This window comes from Chiloscyllium plagiosum, chromosome 38 (genome assembly GCF_004010195.1).
Source record: "Chiloscyllium plagiosum isolate BGI_BamShark_2017 chromosome 38, ASM401019v2, whole genome shotgun sequence".
Lineage (NCBI taxonomy): Eukaryota > Metazoa > Chordata > Chondrichthyes > Orectolobiformes > Hemiscylliidae > Chiloscyllium > Chiloscyllium plagiosum.
The window spans coordinates 10,953,149-10,974,874 of NC_057747.1; the positions used below are offsets into that span (position 1 = coordinate 10,953,149).

The 21,726-nt window shown below is 43.1% G+C and overlaps 2 protein-coding genes across 4 annotated transcripts in view; one reads left to right on the forward strand and one right to left on the reverse strand.

Annotated features, from left to right (window-relative positions):
* Positions 1-10,101, reverse strand: part of lrrc18a (leucine rich repeat containing 18a) — a 28,738-nt gene extending 18,637 nt beyond the window's left edge. Inside the window, exon 1 of the mRNA XM_043678831.1 lies at positions 9,794-10,101. The gene's annotated coding sequence lies outside the window, so the exon portion shown is untranslated. The remainder of the gene's footprint in view (positions 1-9,793) is intronic.
* Positions 1-21,726, forward strand: part of wdfy4 (WDFY family member 4) — a 318,819-nt gene that overhangs the window by 224,561 nt on the left and 72,532 nt on the right. For all 3 annotated transcript variants that reach the window (XM_043678828.1, XM_043678827.1, XM_043678830.1), the window contains exons 48-49: positions 19,024-19,063; positions 20,326-20,445. In XM_043678828.1, the coding sequence (XP_043534763.1) occupies positions 19,024-19,063; positions 20,326-20,445 (160 nt within the window). The remainder of the gene's footprint in view (positions 1-19,023; positions 19,064-20,325; positions 20,446-21,726) is intronic.

Genomic DNA, 21,726 nt, shown 5'->3' on the forward strand with positions numbered 1-21,726 from the left:
TCCTGCCTTATCTCCATAACCCTTGATTCCACTATCTTTGAGAGCTCTATCCAACTCTTTCTTAAATGAATCCAGAGACTGGGCCTCCACTGCCTTCTGGGGCAGAGCATTCCACACAGCCACCACTCTCTGGGTGAAGAAGTTTCTCCTCATCTCTGTCCTAAATGGTCTACCCCGTATTTTTAAATCCTGGCCCACCTGCCAGTGGGAACTGTCTCTTCCTGTTTCCTTGTCAAAACCCTCGGAACAACTCCGTGAAGTCTCCCCTTAACCTTCTCCGTCTGAGGAGAAAAGCTCTAGTTTTTTCAGTCCCTCCGTGGAACTGTAAGCCCGTCATCACTTCCTCCACTTTAATAAATCTCTTTCCAAGGCTTTGACGTCTTCCCTAGAATGTGGGCACAGTACTCCAACTCATGATGGGCAGTGATAGGCAAAGTTTTAGCACAATTTCTTTGGCTTTATGGATGATGCCTATTTTGTAAACTCAACGGATCCTGAACGCTTATATTTGAAAAGCCTACTGAATTCCTCTCGTCACCATCACAGAGATACGTGCCCTTGCTCCCCTCGGTATCTGAGTGCTTCTTAGAATTGTGCTGACATTCCCATTCTTGCTCAGCTTCCAGGAAGCACCACCAGAATTGCATGTGAGGATGTTAACATTAAGATATAATAAAGCTTGATCACAGTGCACCCATAGATAAATAGCCATCAGATGCTGCCTACCACAGCTCAACTTAATGCCATTGAGCTGAAATACCAGGCACTAGCTGGTTCTTGTAAGGTTGGACTCTATTCAGGAGGAAGATGATGAGAGGATGCTTCAGCCTTTCATATTAGAATCATAGAATCCCTACAGTGTGGAAGCAGACCATTCGGCCCATTACATCCACACTGCCCCTCTGAAGAGCTTCCCACCCAATCCTTGAAACCCCGCATTTCCCATGGTTAATCTATCTATCCTTGGACACCATGGGCAATTTAGCATGCCCTATCCTGCACATCTTTGGACTGTGGGAAGAAATCCACCCAGACATGGTGTGAATGTGCAAGCTCCACACAGTCACCCAAAGGTGGAATCGAACATGGGCCCTTGGCGCTCTGAGGCAGCAGTGCTAACCACTGTGCCACCCTGTCTGTCAATGTATCTTTTTGCTTCTGAGAACAGCCATAGAGAGTGGGCATGACAGGCCCAATGCTGAGTCATGAACCCAGTTCCTCCTTGGATTCACAGTGACAGTGTGCCCACTTTGGTCTGATGTTCGAGTCTCATACAGCTCTGCCTGTCCGACTGCTCCAAAGATGCACTCGTGAAGGCAGTGTATTTCCAAAGTGAGGTGTGTGGGATGTGGAGGGGAAATTAAGGGCAGAGGTGTTTCTGTGCACCTACTGTCCTGGTCTTTCTACAGTTTGAGGGTTGGAAGTGCTAAAGCCAAGCCTTGTCAAATTGCTATAATATACCTCACAGATGGTATACACGCTGCAGCAAAGGAGTGTTGATGCTGGAGGGAATAGATCAGGAAATGGATATTTGGGCTTTCAGCCAAGTTGCTTTATCCTGGACCGGATCGAGCTGCTTGAGTGTTGTTGGCGCTGTTCCCATCCAGGCAAATAAAGATTACTCCGTTACACTCCTGGTGCCACTTTAACGACAGTAAGGGGAGTCAGCCAATGAGTTACTCAACACAGCATATCCAGATTGCTGTACTCTTCTGATGTAGTATTTTATAGTTTGTCCCACCTATTGTCTGGTCAATGGTCAGCACCTAAGACATTGATAGTGGGGGTTTCAATGATGGCAATGCCATTGACTGTCATTGGAAGTGTCAGCTGCACATTAGAGGCTGAAGGATATTTGATGAAAGCCACTATTTTCTTCAGCGCCCTGGAGTTTGCAAAGTTGAGGGAGTTACCTACCTTAAGAACCTCAAGTTTGCTCTACACTACCCCTTCAGTGATAACAATTCAATTGAGGTCCTCACCACCCATCGTATCCTTAACACATTCTTTGGCATATTAGACACATCTTCCACTGTGAAGACTGACACAAAGCCTTGCACATACCTAAAAAAGCTTTTACTATCCTCCTTTATATTATTGGCCAGTTTACCTTCGTACCTCATTTTTCCTCTGCGTATTTCCTTCTTAGTTATCCTCTGTTGCTCTTTAAAAGCTTCCCAGTCCTCAGTTTTCCCACTTATCTTTGCTATGTTAATACTTTTTCTCTTTTAATTTCATATGTTTCTTAACTTCCCTCGTCAGCCACGGCCGCCCATGCCTCCTCCTGGGATCTTTCTTCCTTTTAGGAATGAACTGATCCTGCAACTTCTGCATTATCCACAGAAATATCCGCCATTATTCCTCCACAGTCATCCACAGGTAGTCCACAGGTCCTTGGCTGTCTAGTGGCTCTGCGAAGGTGAGGACTGCAGGCGCTGGACAGTTAGAGTCGACGAAGCGTGGTGTGGAAAAGCACAGCAGGTCAGGCCGCATCCGAGGAACAAGAGAGTTGCATTTCACGTCGGACCCTTACTCAGGGCTGGGCAGTCCTGCGCACAACGTCAACTCCCTCGCTCCTCGGATGCTGCCTGACCTGCTGTGCTTTTTCCAGCGCCACACTTTATTGATTCCTTTGAGTATAATCTCAACCTGCTCAACCTTTTGTCGAAGACCATCCCAGGCATCAACTTGCTTTAATTGACCTGCGGCAGGAAGGGGGAAACACACTACTCTGTCATTTCTCTACTCATCCCAGAACAATGAGCTGAAGCCCTTGTCTCCCTGTCAGGTGGGAATGCAGTTCCGGGATATTTCCAAGTGAAGTTCATTCTGGGCACATCCTTCCCAGGATTTAGCAGGTATTGACGTTGGGATGGGATAGGAGGAAGGCACTCAGGACGGAGCTGCACAGTATCACACCAGAACGGGGAAGTGAAACTTTGAGTTTGGAATAGAGCTGAGAGTGAGGGCGTGTTCCCTTCTAACTGACCACCCTGTACTTTACCCAGGAGTCCTTGATGCTGTGCAGCATATAATGTTCTGCAGGATTTGATGAGAACAAAAATTAAAATAAAAACAACAGCTGTCAGTTTGACATGAAGATATGTCTAGAAATGGAGCGTTGGAACACAACTGATTGGTAATTCCCTCTGTTGACCTTTTTAGCTGACAGCGACTCAAGGCACACATACAGAGCTCTTGCTCAGCATTAATTTGACATGAGACAATCCATCTGAGAAAGCAGACATACGGAATGACATGTAAATGAAATTTTGAGGGAGATAATGTGATAAGAGGATTAATTCAGCGTGGGCTAAGAGATTAGGCGAATTTGACAGTATCATGTAAATCGGGCCAGTGAGAACATTTAAGTTATTTGTTTTCAATGGCAGTTGGAGCTCTCTTCCTAAATATGATTCAGGGACTTTATTCGGAAGATTTTTTCCTGCCTTTCCTTGGAAATTCCTCAAGGTGAAAGCCTCTGCAGGCTTTCCACTTAATTCGGTTTTGTTAAGCTTGGTAACTCTCAAAACATTTCTGGCAGTCCTTCATAACTGACAGGGCAAATACCCGCCTCACTCCAGTCTCCTGCCATCAGGACTGATTGCACCAAGGTCGTCATTACTCCTGCCATGTAAAGGAGGTGTTGATAGGATTAGGTAAAGTATGGTCAAGAAGAGGCTCATATTGGAGCAGAAACACTGGCATGGATCAGCTGGACCATATAGAAATGTAAAAAATAGGAACAGGAGGCCTTTCAGCCCTTCAAGCTTGCTGTGGCATTCAATATGGTCATTGCTTACTATCCAACTCATCTTACTTTCTTCCCATAATGTTTGATCCCTTTAGCCCTAAGAACTGAGTCTGACTCCGTCTTGAGCACATTCTGTTTTGGTCTCAACTGTTTTCTGTGGCAGAGGATTCCACAGGCTCGCCACTCTTTGGGTGAAGACATTTCTCATCATCTTATTCCTATATAGCCATTCACGTATCCTCAGACTGTGACCCCTGGCTCTGTACTCCCCAGTCATCAGGAACATCTGGCTTCCACATCCTGTTGTTCTCCTATTCATCATAATTCAATGTTACAAGGTTGTGGGTTCACCTGATTGTCTCTTTTACTGTCCCACTTCCTTAAAATCTGTTCAAAGCTCTACATTTTTACCGAAGCAGGGATGGGAGTGGTATTTGAACCTATACATTTCAAACACACAATGGATTATCAATCCATTGCCTTAACCTCTTGGCCATATGCTCCTGTTGGAGTGAAGGGCAAGGCTGGTAAGACTAGGAAACACTGGATGAATAAAGATCTAGAGATTCTGCTCAAGAAGAAGTAAGAGTCATGTATTAGATATAGACAATTGTTATCAAATGAATCTCTTGAAGAGCATAAAGGGTGTAGGAGCATTCTGAAGAGGGAAATTAGGAGGGCAAAAGGGGGACATGAGGTAGCCTTGGCAGATAAGATTAGATTAGATTCCCTACAATGTGGAAACAGGCCCTTCGGCCCAACAAGTCCACACCGACCCTCCAAAGAGTAACCCACCCAGACCCATTTCCCTCTGACTAATGCACCTAACACTATGGGCAATTTAGAATGGCCAATTCACCTGACCTGCACATCTTTAGACTGTGGGAGGAAACCGGAACACCCAGAGGATACCCACGCAGACACAGGGGAGAATGTGCAAACTCCACACAGACAGTCGCCCGAGGCTGGAATTGTACCTGGGTCCCTGGCATTGTGAGGTAGCAGTGCTAACCACTGAGCCACTGTACCACCCCACGGATAAGATTAAGGATAACCTAAGAGATTCCACAAATATATTAAGAGCAAAGAGTAACCAGTGAGCGAATAGGGCCCAGATTAAAGATCAGCAGATTGCTGTTCCAGCAATAAAGTTTCAACTTTGATCTCCAGCATCTGCAGACCTCACTTTCTCCCCAGATTAAAGATCAACAAGGTTGTCTACGTTTTGAACCTCAGGAAATGGGAGAGATACTAAACGAATATTTTATGCCAGTTTTTACTGTGGAAAAAGAAATGAAGATGAGAGATTTTGGGGAAATAAATACTGATGTTTGAAAACAGTTCACATCACAGAAGAGCAAGTGCTGAATGTCTTAGAAAACATAAAGGTAGATAAATCTCCAGGATTTGATCAAGAGTATCCCAGGGAGCTATGGGAAGTTAGGGAAAACACTATGGGGCCCCCTGCATTTGTGAGGTGCCAGAGGACTGGAGAGTGGCTAATGTTGTGCCTCTATTTAAGAAAGCATGTAAGGGGAAGCCTGGGAACTATAGGCCTGCGAGTCTGATATCTATTGGGGGTACGTTTTTACAGGTGATTCTGAAAGATAGGACTTACGTGCATTTGGAGAAGCAAGGACTGGTTAAGGATAGCCAGCATGGCTTCGTGTGAGAGAATTCATCTTGCAAACTTGATTGAGCTTTTTTTGAGGGCAGAGCAGTAGTAAAGCCTTTGACATTGTTCCACATGGTAGACTATTTGGTAGTTAGATCACATGGGATTCAGGCAGAGCTGCCAATTGGTTACAAATTTGGCTCAATGATAGGAGACAGAGGGTGTTGATGGAAGGTTGTTGTTTTGGACTGGAGACCTGTGACCAGCGGTGTTCCACAGGGATCGGTCTTGGGTCCACTTTTGTTTGTCATTTTATGTAAATAATGTGGATGAGAATTTAAGAGGCCTGTTGTGTAAAGTTCTGGTCTCCTGTTATAAGAAGGATATTATTAAGCTGGAGAGGGTTCAGAAAAGATTTACCAGGATGTTGCTGGGAATGGAGGGTTTGAGTTATAAGGAGAGGCTGGATAGGCTGGGACTTTCACTGCAGGGTAGGAGGTTGAGGGGAATTGGTGACCTTTATAGATGTTTATAAAACCATGATAAAATAAATAGTAAGGGTCTTTTCCCTAATATGGAGGAGTTCAAAACTAGGGAGTATATTTTTAAGGTGAGAGAAGAAAGATTTATAAAGGGTATGAGGGGTAACTTGTTTCTGCAAAATGGTTTGTGTATGGAATGAACTGCAAGAAGAAGTGGTGGATTCAGGTATAGTTACAACATTTAAAAGACGTGGGTAAGATAAGAAAGGATATGGGCCAAATGCAAGCAGTTGGGATTAATTTGGTTTGGTTACATGGTTGGCATAGACAAGTTGGACTGAAGGAACTCTTTCTGTGCTGCATGACTGCATGATTCCATCTCATCTCTTAAACTCTAAATTTTTCTTGTGGGGAGGCAATGGCCTGTTGGTATTAATTCTGGACTGTTAATCCAGAGACCCAGGTGATGTTCTGAGAACCTGGGTGTGAATCCTGCCAAAGTAGATGGTGGGATTTGAATTCAAGAAAAATCTGGAATTAATCATTTCACGATGACTATGAATCCATAGTCGATTGTTGGACAAACCCATCTGGTACACGAATGTCCTTTAGGGAAGGAAACTGCCATCCTTACCTAATGTGACTCCAGACCCACAGAAAGTGTCTGACTCTTAAACTTTCAATTTTTACTCAAGACAAGAGCAAATAGATCTTTTATTTAGTGAATAATTGTGAACCAAAGAGTTTGTTTTTGCTTTGAGGTAAATTCTACAATAAAGGAACAGCCAATTCCTTGACGTACTTTGTGCTGTCTTTACACCATACTGTTACATATCTAAACTATTATATACCAAAAACGGAGCCACACATATCACAGTGAGGCTATGTAGACCATGTATAATCCAGTGTCAGCTGTGATTTGATGATGGTTTGATCTGTCTTTCAGATTGTGGCCTCAAATTCTGCCCCAAGGGCTGTGCGTTCCTAAGGTCAACTCTGACAATGCCAAACATCATACATCCCCTCAGGTCGACCTTCAATGGTAGTTTGGTGAACACCCATTCTTGGGTATTTGGGACACCAGCTCAGCTTCTGTTCTGATCTTGGAGACAGTGAAAGGAGCATTTTTCTAAAGGCTTTTCTCCACCTTCCTCTTCTTTAACTCTTTGGGTGACAAGTAGCAAATCAAATGTGACCATAAGCTGCCCATGGGTGAAGAACTCACTGACATTGCCAGAACCCTTTGCTGCTACGGTGCTCCCTGAATTTGCAGGCCCTGTGTTTTGGCCATGCCAAGTTGCATACTTTCCTGCCTATCATTGATCGCCCGTTACTTTGGATAGATGGGATGTCCAGACATCAGTTTAGCTCAGTTGGCTGGATTGTGGGTTTGCAGAGCAGTGTGATGCCAACAATTTGGGTTCAATTCCCATCACCAGTTTGAGGTTGCCTTCTCAACCTCTTCCCTCACCTGAGGTTTGGGTGACCCTCAGGTTAATTCACCATAGTTGCTTCTCTCTCGCAGGAGAGAGCAGCCCCTATGGTCTGGTAAGACTATGGCGACACAACAACCTAGGCTACACAATTGCCCAACAGGAACCGAGCATTCTTCCATTGTCACGCCTGATTGGGTAAAAACAGCAAAGCACCAGCGTTTGCTGCTGAGGGTGGTCCCATAGACTAGCTGACGGGAGGAGTAGGAGGTAAACTCGCAGCAGGTTGGATTCATTACACAGGAACGTTCTCGCAAGCAGAGAGGTACCTTTTTGCTAAGTTAGAGGTTGAGTTGTGCTGCTGAAGAGTGTGGTGCTGGAAAAGAACAGTCGGTCAGGTCAGGCAGCATCCGAGGAGCAGGAGAGTCAATGTTTCAGACATAATGAGAGCTTATGCCCGAAACATCAACTCTCCTGCTCCTCAGATGCTGCCTGACTGGCTGTGCTTTTCCAACACCACACTCTTGGACTCTGATCTCCACCATCTGTAGTTCTCACTTTCTCCTCATTGAGTTATGCTGAATTATTTAGACAATAGGTGCAGGAGTAGGCCATTCTGCCCTTCGAGCCAGCATCATCATTCATTATGATCATGGCTGGTCATCCTCAATCAGTATCAGTATTTAGATTGCAAGATTCATTTTTCACCATGAGGTGAAGCTAGAAGTACATATCAGTTCATCACTAATGTTAGATTCCTTCTTTGATAATTACGGGATTTAAAATGACTAACAGTGGAAGGATGCTGAACCCACGCATCTATCCTGGAATTATTGAACCATACAATACAGAAGAGGTCCTTTGAGTCTGTACTGGTGAAAATACACTAAACCCACACTCGTCCCACTTTCCCACATGGCCTTGAATGTTAGGGCACTTCAAATACTTGTCTAACTACTTTTTAAAGGTTGCCAAATTTCCTGCCTCAACTACCCTCCCAGGCAGTGCATTCCAAATCCCTACCAGGTTCTTTTCAAAAGATGTCCAGCTGGAAAACAACCTCTTCCCAAGGTATTTCATTCCCAAGTATCTTTGGTTTTCCATCTTGCTTTCACTCCCTTAACATGCTGCTTGTAACCTACCTTATCGGCCAATGTTTAGTCACTTGTCCTCTTCTATAGCTTTGTGTCAGTAGTTTTACTACATGAAAAGCACTACATAATAATCTTGGATGCACCACATCAAAATTTAGTCACTTCATGGGTGGAAATCTCAAGAGAAAGGGTAAAAGATAGACTGGTAGTTACATGGCAGAATATAATTCATCGCACCATCTGTCTTCTGTCCAATAAACCTCCCCTAATAGAATAATGACAATAGGGGGCTTCCTTTAATGGAATGATCTTGCATTTATTCAGCACCTTTCACATCTCCAGGATCGCATTTTACAACCTATGAAGTATTTATGAAGTGGAGTACCCCCCACTACCTAGGGTGGACAATTGATCTCTCATAAAAACTGAAAGAACTGGGAATGCTGTAAATCACGTCAAAATTGGTCCTTCATGTTTCACTCTAATTACACTTTAATAGAGGTCTCTGTACAATTCAGTTCAACTCAGCACGTAACCACGGAAGCAATGGGACAGAAATCTGAGCCATCCCATTTGAATCGGGTCTGCCTGACAAGAATTGTCCCTGGGTTTCTCTGGCCGGCTCATTCACCATCACGGCCTTGCCAAGGGCTGAGTCAAGTTGTAGTCAATCAACACTTCGCAGGATGAGGTGCTTTCTGGAGACCTTCGCTGTGTGTTGAAAGTTCAATTTTGGAATTTGTTTGTGTAAAGATTGCATTAATATTAATTTTAGTGACCAATGAGCAATGTTTATGTTAGTTGAAATAAAGCAACTTTAACACATTTTCAGCCACATCACCACAAGGAATGCCAAGGGAAGGTGAGCATCAGGTCAAAACCGTTTCATGTTTCATTGTTACATTTGGACGTACATCTCAAGTAGAATCAAGATTAGAATGGTGCTGGAAAAGCACCGCAGGTCAGGCAGCATCTGAGGAGCAGGAAAATCAATGTTTCAGGCAAAATTCCTTCATCAGGAAGGGCTGATGAATGGCTTTTGCCCGAAATGTCGATTTTCCTGCTCCTCGGATGCTGTGCTTTTCCAGCACCACTCTAATCTCCAGCATCTCCGTACCCACTTCTGCCTACACATCTCAAGTAGCTCACTGGTCAAAAGACTGTTGCAGGATTCATGACCTGAGCTTATAGTAAAACCACTGACTAACGTCTGTGCTATGACTATCGAAAGTACAGGAAAAGACAATTAATCGAATTATGTTCAGTCTGACTTAGAACATGACATGAAAAGGTAGATTGACAAGGAGCAGAAAATGACTTCAATTCTTAGCGTAATTTGCAAGATCTTGCTGAAGAGGATTTTGTCAAATTCTTATGAACTCTAAAAGTACAAGACTCTATCTATCCTCACCCACCTTTAATTCTGCAAATCAAATGCCATGTCGGAGTAGTCAGTAGGAATTCTGCACTGCAGTGTCTTCATCAGCACTCTGACCTGTGCTGCCCAGGGCTGCCCGCTGCCATTGTGTGGGCTCCTTCCATCTCTCTTGCTTTGAATAATGAATTACGTCTTTAGTGAGGTTTGTAAGCTGATCCCAGTGGACAACAGATCAAAGAATTAACCATCAGTTTTGTTCGGTTAAAGCTCCAAGTGTGTAGAGCAGCAGTTGGGGAAATCTCTGGAATTGAAAGAGCTGTCAAACATTTGCAAGAGAAATCCAAAGAAAAGCAATTCCTGCTTGCAGCTGAGCTTTCCTTCTATTCCGTGTTTAACTTGGTTGCTAAGCAGCATGGGCCTATGAGCCTTGCTGATAATTAGCATAGTGTTTAACCTGAGTAGCAAACAACACTTAGTTTCAAGGTGTGCAACCATTTTGCAAAGATCCTGTTCCCTTTCAGACCTGCCTTTGAAATCTGAAAGGTAGAAACTCAAGTTTACTTTGTAAACACCACTGATATATTATTTATGTAATGGAAATCTTAAACCATTGCCTGACCAGCCAAATCATTAAAATAGGGCCTAGGCTTTTCAGCCATTCCAGTCAATTTAATTCAAGTTGAAAAGTAAATAAGAGTTTAAAGTCACCACATATTTTAATCTTTGTGGCGACAAAGCTATATGTAGGATGAGTTTTTTCACTGGATCAAAAGCCTTATCATCAGTGATGTCCTCTGCAGGGATTTATTCCTCCCAGAAAGCATTGCAACGGAAACATGGTTACATTCTTTAGCTTTTTGAGTTTGCCTAAGTGTCCCAATAAAAAGTCTCGCTGGCTGAGGTAATCTATTAACCCTAACCATCGATGGCATACGAAAACAAAAATCAAAAGATGAGTGTTGTAAAGGCGAAGGCGACAGGGAATATGGAAGGAGGAAGGGAGAGAGGATGCTGGGATTTGTTCATTGGAGTTGGCAGCATCCTACCTGCAGATTTGACAGGAGGGAATTTTCCATTAAGCAAGGTTAGGATCAACTCGGTACAATGTCGCCAACTCCTGTGTGACATGCAGCCTGCAGGGATACTGTCCCTCAGCTAAAAACATAGGTGAATGCATTTCTCAACTGATTGAACTTGGTATGTGTTCCTCGATGGAATGCTTCTCCTGTTTTCCCCCAATCCAATCTACCCATCATTTGATCTTCCCCGTCACATCCTTTAGAATTGGGAACAGGGGTCAGAATACTCTTCCCCAACCCCGAACAAACTCTAGGTCTCTTCTTCAGATTTTCTCGGTAGTTACTCCGCACACAGTCACCCAAGGGTGGAATCGAACGTGGGTCCCTAGTGCTGTGAGGCAGTAGTGCTAACCACTGAGCCACCATGCTGGCCTTTTCATTGTATCTCAGATCTCCACTTAAGATTTAAATTTAGTAGTTGTCACAGTGTTCATTACAATAACATCCATTATGTTTATTTCCCTCCATATAGTAGCTCCTGAACGCTGTCTTAATTTTGAGATTCCACATTGATTTGCAAGGAATTCATTAGCTCAATAATTTCCAGTTTTTTTCTGGTAACCATGTAGCTGAATATTCCCTCATTCTAGCTTTGAAACAGTTCAATCTGTTTTGCAAACTCCCTCTCCTCTCACACCATCTTGCTTCCATCCTCCCTCTCCCTTGTCGCAGTGTGTTCTCTTTTCTTCTCCTTATCTCCTTGAAGCCTTCTCTCTCTCTCATCTGACCATGGAAATCCTATCTCTCTCTCTCTCTTCCCCCCCAACTTGCCCACCAGCTCCACCCAATATCCCTCCTGACCTACTCTCTTGTAACTCCCCTGACAACTGGGCCGAGGGTGGCACAGCAGCTCAGTGGCTAACACTGCTGCCTCACAGCGCCAGGGACCCAGGTTCGATTTCAGCCTCAGGCGACTGTCTGTGTGGAGTTTGCACATTCTCCTTGTATCTGTGTGGATTTCCTTCGGGTGCTCCGGTTTCCTCCCACAGTCCAAAGATGCGCAGGTCAGGCGAATTGGCCATGCTAAATTGTCCATAGTGTTTAGGGATGTGTAAGTTAGGTGCATTAGTCAGGGGAGAATGTAGGGCAATAGGGGAATGGGTCTGGGTGGGTTACTCTTCAGAGGATTGGTGTGGACTTGTTGGGCTGAAGGGCCTGTTTCAATACTGTGGGGATTCTGTCTAACTCATGCCCGTCAGGTCCCGTGACTCCTTCCCATGCTGTGTACCTCCTCCACATCACACCGCTGGGTTTCATCCTATGTTTGCTGCTGATGGGTTTCCTACAGGGATAGAGCCAGCCCTGTGATTGGAGGTGAGGCTGGCTACGCAATGGGTAGAAGGTGTTTTTCTCAAATCACCCTTATTATAATTTTATACCACTTTAACTCTAGTCTCTCTCATTCCTTTTTTCAAATGAAAGTTTCTCTCTATCTACTCTATCCAGACTGCTTACAAATTTGAAAACGTCTATAAAGTCTCTCCGCTGGCGTCTCTCCAAGGAGAACAGTCCCAACTTCTTCAAACTATCCTCATCAGTGAAGTTTCTCATTCCTGGAAATGTTCTTGTAAATCGCTTCTGTCCTGTTTCTTCAAAGGGTTCACATCTTTCGAATAATGTGGCCCCCTATAGCGGTACCATCACCTCAGGTATAACAAGTATCTTGTTCAGAATCTCTCCCCTTCTCTTGGGGACCACCCCCATTAATAAAACTAAGAGTATTGTATGTCTGCCTGTCCTGCCACCTTCAATAATCTGTGCACATATGCACTCTGGTCCCTCTGCTCCTCCACCCCCTTCAGATTCTGTCTATTCAACCTGTGGTGACATCTTGATTGAGTTTTTGTTTGAGGGGAGCATTTGCCTCTGCTCCTTTTGTAATCCAATTCTACTGCAAGGTCAATGAAGCCAGGTCCCCCAGACCCTTTTGATTAGAATCATAGCATCCCCATGGAGTGTAAGTAGGCCATTTGGACAATCACGTCAACACTGACCCTCTGAAGAGTGACCCACCTAGCCTCTATATCCCTGAGCACTTCTAGCAATTTAGCATGGCTAATCCAACTGACCTGCACATCTTTGGGCTGTGGGAGGAAACCAGGAGCATCAGAGGAAACCCACGCAGAATGTGCAAACTCAACACAGATCGTCACCTGAGGGTGGAATCGAACCTGGGTCCCTGGCGCTGTGAGGCAGCAGTGCTAAGCGCTGTGCCACCTAATGGATATCACCTTTCCCCCTAGAAATCTACGCTCTGCAATACAAACCTCTGTACTTCATTTCGGCAAAATATGACAAATTATTTGTAATGTTTAGTGAACTTATTTCAAATTATAGACCGGATTCTGGTTGATTTTCGTAGGTGACTGTGCCTTCAGCTGCCCATACTCTAAACTTGAACATTTTCTCCCCAAACCCTCTCTGCTTCTTTAGCTCTCCCTTTACCTCGAGATGTTCCTTAAAACCTACATCTTTGACCAGGGTTTAGGTCTAATATCACCTATTATACTCCTGTGAATCTCCTTAAGACATTGCATTATGTTAACTGTGCTATACTCATACATGTTGTTGTTGGTTAATTTTCTATATGGTCCCATTGGTGGATCAATGGGTTGAGTTTCTCTTTTCACCAGTGCGAATGAGAAGGGAGCACAGAGCTGGGTTTTAATCTATGCTGAAAATGTGTTGCTGGAAAAGTGCAGCAGGTCAGGCAGCATCCAAGGAACAGGAGAATCGATGTTTCGGGCATAAGCCCTTCCCCAGGAATGAGGAAAGTGTGTCCAGCAGGCTAATCTATGCTTCCAACATTAGTACATAGAGGTAAAGCATGCCCAGTTAAGATTGTAAAGTAAAATAGAAGTGAAGTTCCCTTTATCAGTCATTTTAGCTAAAAAAACACACACAGGGATTGTTCATTTTGTACTCGTACAACTGAAATTGTTGTCAGGATAAAGGTAACCACCCAGGTGACTGTGAAATCAGCTCACACTGTTTACATGTTGCTAACTTTCACATATAACACAAGCCTAAAAGGATATGCAGTCAAGGCTACATGCCTCTATTCCAGGCATTTGTGTCAGGTTTGATTTGTACTCAGGTGCTGGAGCAAGTCAAGCATGAACGCTGGACCAAGTGAATTTGGCTTATTGAATAAATGTCTGAAAACAGTGTGGGTTCTGTGGTTGTTGATGGGAGAATGATGGGAATCAGCCCAACAATGGATTGTATGGACGTAGATAGAGTCATAGAGATGTATAGCACGGAAAGAGACCCTTCGGTCCAACTTGTCCACGCCGACCAGATATCCCAACCCAATCTAGTCCCACCTGCTAGCTCCTGGCCCATATCCCTCCAAACCCTTCCTCTTCAGATATCCATCCAAATGCCTTTTAAATGTTACAATTATTCCAGCCTTCACCAAGTTCTCTGGCAACTCATTCCATACACGTACTACTCTCTGTGTGAAAAAGTTGCCGTTTACGTCTTTCCCCTCTCAACTTGACTAAATAGAGTAATAGAGAAAGAGAGATGTACAGCACAGAAACAGACCCTTTGGTCCAACTTGTCCATGCCGGCCACAAATCTTGAATTAATCTAATCCCATTTGCCAGCACTTGGCCAATATCTCTCTAAACTCTTCCTATTCATGATGTTGGTCAACAATCAAATGGTGATGCTTCAAAGCAGTTGAAACACCATCCAGTCTAGCAGAAGGCACTGGGAGAGTTGCTGGGGCTGTCTGAGACTTCCAGAGAGGAGGGAGACAATTAGAGCTGGAGAGAGGGGCAAGTGGAGAGATTCCATTCTTTTTGAGAGTGGCCTTTAAGCCCTTGTTGCATAAGTAGCCAAAAGTACGAATTAACAATGACAGCATTGACCTTAACGAAACACTTTATTGCTAGTGGAGGCACAGTGATTAGCACAGTGCCAAAGACCTAGATTTGATTCCACCCTTGGGGGGTTGTCTGCGTGGAGTTTGCACATTCTCCCAGTGTCTGCATGAGTTTCCACAGAATGCTCTGATTTTCTCCCACAGTAGTCCAAAGATGTGCAGGCCGGGGGTATCAGCCACGCTAAATTGCCCATACTATCCAGGGATGTGCAGGTTAGGTGAATTGACCACAGTAAAACCCCCATGTGGGGTTACGGAAATGGGTTGGGGGTGTGTGAGTTTAGGTGGGATGCTGTTCAGAGGACCAGTACAGACTCAATAGGCTAAATGGCCTCTTCTTACACTGTAGGGATTCAATGATTCTTGGCTGTTTGTTAAAAGTCTCAAAGAAAACCAGACTAAATCTTAAACTTAAAGTGAAAATCTAGAATGACATATGCAAGGCAATAATAAAAATACATACAAGGGGTGTATTGCATTTATGTCCCTGAGCACATGCCCGTGACTTGAACAATTGTTTTGTGTATAGTTATTAGCCTCTTGACATTAGCTACTGTGAATCAGTTGTGAACTGGTTGTTATGGTGTGTTTCATCCTGCAGACTTAGATGGATATAGTTGCTAGTTAAACAAAAACACACAGTAACTCCCACTTAATTCCTGAACCAATGATGTGTTCCCTAAAAGCTATTTAATAATAGCTTGCTGTTCTTCACACAAATACGTTCATTGTTTGCTGTACATCGCCCTTTCACACAGCGTGGAGAAGAGCAGGAACAGTTTTCAATTTTTCTGTTTAAACTATTATGTTTAAACAAAGAAAAGAACACCTTCATCCTGCGGGGATTTGCTATCTCTGCTTGGATTCCTGAATGTCACATGATCTCTTGCCTTCACTTGCCCCCAAGCCAATCCTATCCTGTGACTTCCTCCATAGCATCATACAGCAGGGAAACAAGCCCTTCGGTCCAGCCAGTCCATGCCAACCGTAACCCTAAACTAAATCAGTTCCACCTGCCTACTCCCAGCCCATATCCCTCCAAACCGTTCCTATTCATGTACTTATCCAAATGCATTTTAAACATTGTAATTGTGCCCATATCCACCATTTTCTCAGGAAATTCATTTCACACACAAACCACCCTCTCTATGAAACATTTGCCCCTCGTGTCTTTTTAAAATCTCTCTCCTCTCATCTTAAAAATATATCCCCTTGTTCCCCCATCCTCAGAAATTAACTCCCAATAATGTTATCTATACCCCTCATGATTTTATGAACCTTCGTAAGGTCACCTCTCAGCCTCCTACACTCCAGTGGGAAAAAAAAGGTCCCATTGCACTTAGTCTGTGAGAAACATTAATGAGCAGAAAAATCAGTTTGATTATCTTCTGGTTGGAGAGTAATGCCCAACTCTGGAGCCATTGGTCAGAAAGGGTGTCACACTCTTAGAGAGGATAAAGGGGGTTGTCTTTTAACTGAGTTATCCCATGGTTCACATGGAGAGGTTAAAAAATGCTGGGATTGTTCTCCTTAGGAAAAAGGCTTCTGAAGGTGTGACTTATGAGACATTTTCAAAAATATGAGGAGCTTTGATAATGAAGGTAAGGGGAAACAACAAGTTAAGCTCCATTGTGGAGTACGTTGCCTGAATTTCATCTTGCAGAGATGACCCAACATTCATCTGAATCACTGAGAATAACTTGTTTCTATCAACATTATCCCATCGCTTCAGAGAAGAAAATAGACCTAATTATTCAACATGTGGTTGCATTAAGTAATTGAATAATGTAGAGCAGAGTATAATTGTTAAGAATTAGATTCCATCACCAAATGAAGGCATGTCTCAAATCTGTTTACTGCATCTATCCAGATATACAGAATGGGCCTGATTTTCACTTCCTGAAAATCCACTTGCTGACATTGAGTTAAAATAAAGCTTATTCATGTCTTTAAGAGAGCAAAAAAGAAATTGCCCTGTTCTTTTCCACTGGGAGGCAAGTGAATTTTTGTCATTTCCTTACCAATCCTAAAACTCTTCAATTTATTAGGAAAAAGTTAAGGTCTTTGCAGGTTACGATGGCTCAGTGGTTAGCACTGCTGCCTCACAGCGGCAGGGACCCAGGTTTGATTCCACCCTCAGGCGATTGAGGGAGTGCAGAGTTTGCATGTTCTCCCTGTAACTGCGTGGGTTTCCTTTAGGTGCTCTGATTTCCTTCCACAGTCCAAAGATGTGCAGGTCAGGGTGGATTTGCTATGGTAAATTGCCCATAGTGTCCAGGGATATGCAGGCTAGGTGTATTGCATTTATGTCCCTGAGCACGTGCCCGTGACTTTAACAGTGGCAGTTGTTTTCTTTTGTGTATAGTTATTAGCTTCTTGACATTAGCTTCTTGACATTAGGCAGGGTTTCAGGAATAAGCAGGGTCTGGGTGGGATGCTCTTCAGGGAGACAATGTGGAATCGATGGGCCAAATGGCAAATAGAAATTCTATAATAGCTGTCAAAATCTGGGTCATTGCCAATTCAAAATGGTGTGGCATGTGTTATTGTTGGCATGGTACAGAGCAAGAGTGTATTTCCTTCAAAGCAACAGGTGCCAACCAGTTCTCCATCAGAGCCTATTATTTCACTTCCTGTCTTGAAACAGCCTTGGCTACCTGGTTTCACAGTAAGGCTCCATCGTCAGTGAAATATTTTTGTAAATTTTGAATCAGCAAAGGCTTCAACAACAGGGAATAGGCCAGTTTAGGCTATCTCTTTGACATGGACGAGTTGGATCGAATGGTCTGTTTCTGTTCTGTACACCTTTATGATTCTGTAACTCTAGAACAGCATCAGCTCATTTGTACCCTGACACATTAAACTCTAAAAGATTGATCAACTTTTCACATTTTATTATTCCTAGCTGCAGAAACCTGCAAGCTGTTTATAAGTAAACAAAAACCAGGGCTTTACTTATTTGAGATTAAGCCAAATGCCAATCCTGCATCTCTGTCTGTCTGCCACTAAGGTAACCTGGTATACTTTATGATGTTGGTCACAAAGTGTGGAAAATTAAATTAAATCTTTGCACTTTATCTGTGAAATGATTGCACAGAGGCTGGTATCTTGCTACCAAGTCACTCTTTATTTATGTGTGCACTGTACATGGGCAGTGACCAGGCAACTCAGCCCCTAGACTGAGGGAATTTCCTTTTTTTAAAAAAATTTATTAAACAGTACAAATTACAAACAAACAAGAGGTTAACATTAACAGCCGTAAACAAGAAACAGCAACTTACAGGGGAAAGGGACAGCAAGCCAGATCCCAAACCCCACCGTACAACCAGTTCTCAGGGAAACGAAGATGAACCTTGAATCCCACCTTACATTATCAAAAAAGAAACCGTAAACACAATCACGTACAAACAGTCTGTTAAACTGAACAATAAAACACAAACACCCCTGGCAACCCAGCAAACCACCCATCCTTCCCACCTTAGCCACTCAAAGACAGCCCGGCCTTATGCCCTTTACGGATCTCGGTCCACCCTGACACACCTTCCAGCCACTTCTAGGACAGCCCATTCTGTTTAATCTCCTGTTTATATCTGTCAGCTAGGTTTCCCTGATTGGGCCAGTTTAACCACCTCAATCAAGGATCTTATAGTCAATGAGATGTACTTCGTCCTCATTCCAATCACTACAATCTGTAAGTATAAAAATAATTAAAGATCATAAGGTCACTGTACTTGGATGCAAGATCATGTGAACAATTGTTAACCCTCAGGGACATCTCTAAAGACCTCGGTTAAGAATGTAAATGACAGTAAAATACTGTGGATGCTAGAAATCTGAAACAAATGCAGAGAATTGTGGGGAAACTCAACAAGGTTTGGCAGCGTCTGTGGAAAGAGAAAGAGTTAAGGTTTCAAGTTTGATCTCTTCTGAAGAAGAGTCACACTAGAATTGAAACATTACCGCTGTTTCTCTCCAAAGATGCTGCCAGACCTGCTACTTTTCCCGAGCAATCTCTGGTTAAGAATGCATTTGCCAAACAGCTGTCTTATTCTGAACAGCAGAAGTTAAGGTTATGATGGCTCAGTGGTCAGCACTGCTGCCTCACAGCGCCAGGGACCCAGGTTTGTTTGCATGTGGACTTGTATGAACCGAATATTCTGCGATGGCAGTACACACAGTAATCCCATTGCATTGCCATTACATTACTACGATTAAGAGAGCTGTGTGTAAGTTTGATTTCTATTTTTATAATGATCTATTAATAAAGATTCTCCTGTTGATTTTCCCCTTACACAGAAAAACGATGGGTGAGAAAGCAGTTACACAGAAATGGCAGGTAAGATGCACTTTACCTCACCTTGGTAGGGCTGGCTATTGAGAATGTTGCCTGAGTTTGCTTTTCAGGCATTTGACTTACTTGGTGTACAATCCAACTCTTCCAGACCTACAATACCGACAATGGGTCACACCAATATGGATGAAATTGGGTCATTTACTGATTAAGTTCTTCCACCTGATGTCCCAAATGGTGGGTAATTGAGCATGTTTTTTTTCCTGGTTTTGGAATTCCAAAGAGCCTGACTCCTCGTGAAAAATAGTCCAATTCCAGTCTGTGCTTAAATTTTGAGCTTTCGTGTTCACCGTTGAAAGGTGTTATTGGGCCTGTAGGAGCCAGTTTTCCTGAACAGTCTTGCCCACTCGCATTGTACTCAACACCTTAAACCTCACAAGGGAGCTCTTTAGTTGAACCCACAAAACTGGTGGATTTGTCATTTTAGTGAATAGAGCACAGTCCATCAGAGCGCTAGCATGATTATCAACTCTGGACTGATCTAAGACTGCCACTCCCAAGTCGCTTTGTACCAAATACCAAACTCTAAACAGATGTGTAGCATTCTGAGAGGGCTAGACTGGGTAGAGGCTGAGAGACTCTTAGTCCTCTGACTGGACTGTCGAAAATTAAAGGTTTTCATCTCAAGTTCAAAAGCTGGAAGGCTTTTGGGCTGAAATGAGGAGAAATTTCTTTGCTGAAGGCGATGTGAATCTTTGGAAGAATTCTTTATCTCAGAGAACTGTGTACGTTCAGTTATTAAGAATATTCAAGAATAAAATCATTGACCAGTAAAAGAATTGAGATACAGGGTTAGGATGGGAAACTGAAATTGATGCAGAAATTCAGCTGTAATCTGAAAGAATGGGAGAGTGAGTTTGCACATGGCCCTTTTTCTTATGCTTTTATGTTCTTGTGCCTAGCTGCGGATATGTTTTATGCATTTTGGTTTTCTGCATTGCAGTTTCAATGCAACAATGTGATGTAGCCACTGTGCCGGTCATTTCTACAGGGGTCGATCTCTTGTATTGACACTGGTGGCTTCCTCATCTGACGTTGCACACGACAGTTATCGGGAGAGTCAGATATTTAAGACTAGTTAACATTAGCGTAGCACTTTTGGATGAAACTCAAACCACCAATCCATTACAAAATACTACAGTCTACAGCCCACCAAACGTTTGCGGTGGCTTGTAATTAATGTAGCAACTGCAATAAAGTGTTAATTGTTGGAGTTTTTTGATGTGACTTTTTTCCATCTGTGGTAGAAAAGAGAGATCAGCAACTTTGAGTATCTCATGTACCTGAACACTTTGGCAGGGCGAACCTACAATGATCTGATGCAGTACCCAGTATTCCCCTGGATACTTGCTGATTACGACTCTGAGGTAGGTGATCAATTGTGCAAGGACAGAACTTGTATTTATTCATTTTTTTATAAGCTTTCATGTTCTCGGGACACACTTATATGTACATACGTACATACGAGGAATTACTTTAGGAATTTAAGTCACTTATTATGTAGGCAAACACAGCAGCCAGGTTAGATATGGAAAGGTCCCAGAAGCATCTAATGGTATCAGTGATCCATTGGCTTCCTGCTGGATGATGGTACATTCTTGCCCATAACTACCGTGTCACGTCACAAACAAATACAAACCTTGCTTTTGTTATGGGGGTATGTTTGTAACTTCCTATTTGAATTCAATGTAAATTCCGTCTGATTTCATTTGTGTACACACAAATTCCAGGTATTATGTCACTTATATGTAAGTACTCATAATGTAAGTTATGCTGCCATTTATCCAGACTCAACTGCTCCTTGAATGCTCTCCTAGCTGACTTCACACTCCTACAATAAACTTAAGTCATTCAAAATCTTACATTTTCTGCATGTTACGTTGCCTCCATGTTCACTTACCTGTAAAGCATACATCTGGAGACCTTCAAGGATTGATAGTCCTCCTTAATTGCTTCCTTTCGTCTCTGCCAACTGTCCCTATTTCTTTAGGAACCACATAATGACCTCCTTAATCCATCCACCCAATTCCAAAGGCCATATTTTACCTCAGACACCATGTTACAAATCTATCCACCAATTGCAGATGGCGCACCCCCTTCAATATCCTTCAACAGTGCAGAATATTCAGCACTCACTAAGTAAAGACGTTAGGAAGTTTATAACGCACTGCTGTTGCTTTTCCACTTCAGCTATACTGCCCCGTTTATGTTATCATCATACACATTTGACACCATATGCTTTTGCCTTCAATCTTACTGCTCAGGTTATCTGTCTCCATAAAGATTTTAAACTGCTTTAATAACTCCCCACATCCTTTGTCTCAGCGTAAATAGTAACTGTTTGTTTCTCCTTGTCACATGTATGCCAGAACAGAGTTAACACTTCAGTTCTGAAGAAGGGTGTTTGCACTCGAAAGGCTGCCAGACGTGCTGAGTTTCTCCGCAATTTTTGCTTTGGTTTGTTTCACATCTTGGGCATCCGCATTTCTTTGTTTTATTAACGCTTTAATTGTTGTCTCTGTACTCCCAGCAACATAGCTTCAAAGTATAAGGTGTTATAATATTATATATTACTTGTTTAATACTGGAGATGGCAACAGTTGAAACCTTTCGTAAGTGTGTGTCTGTGTGTGGGTGTGGGGGTGTGT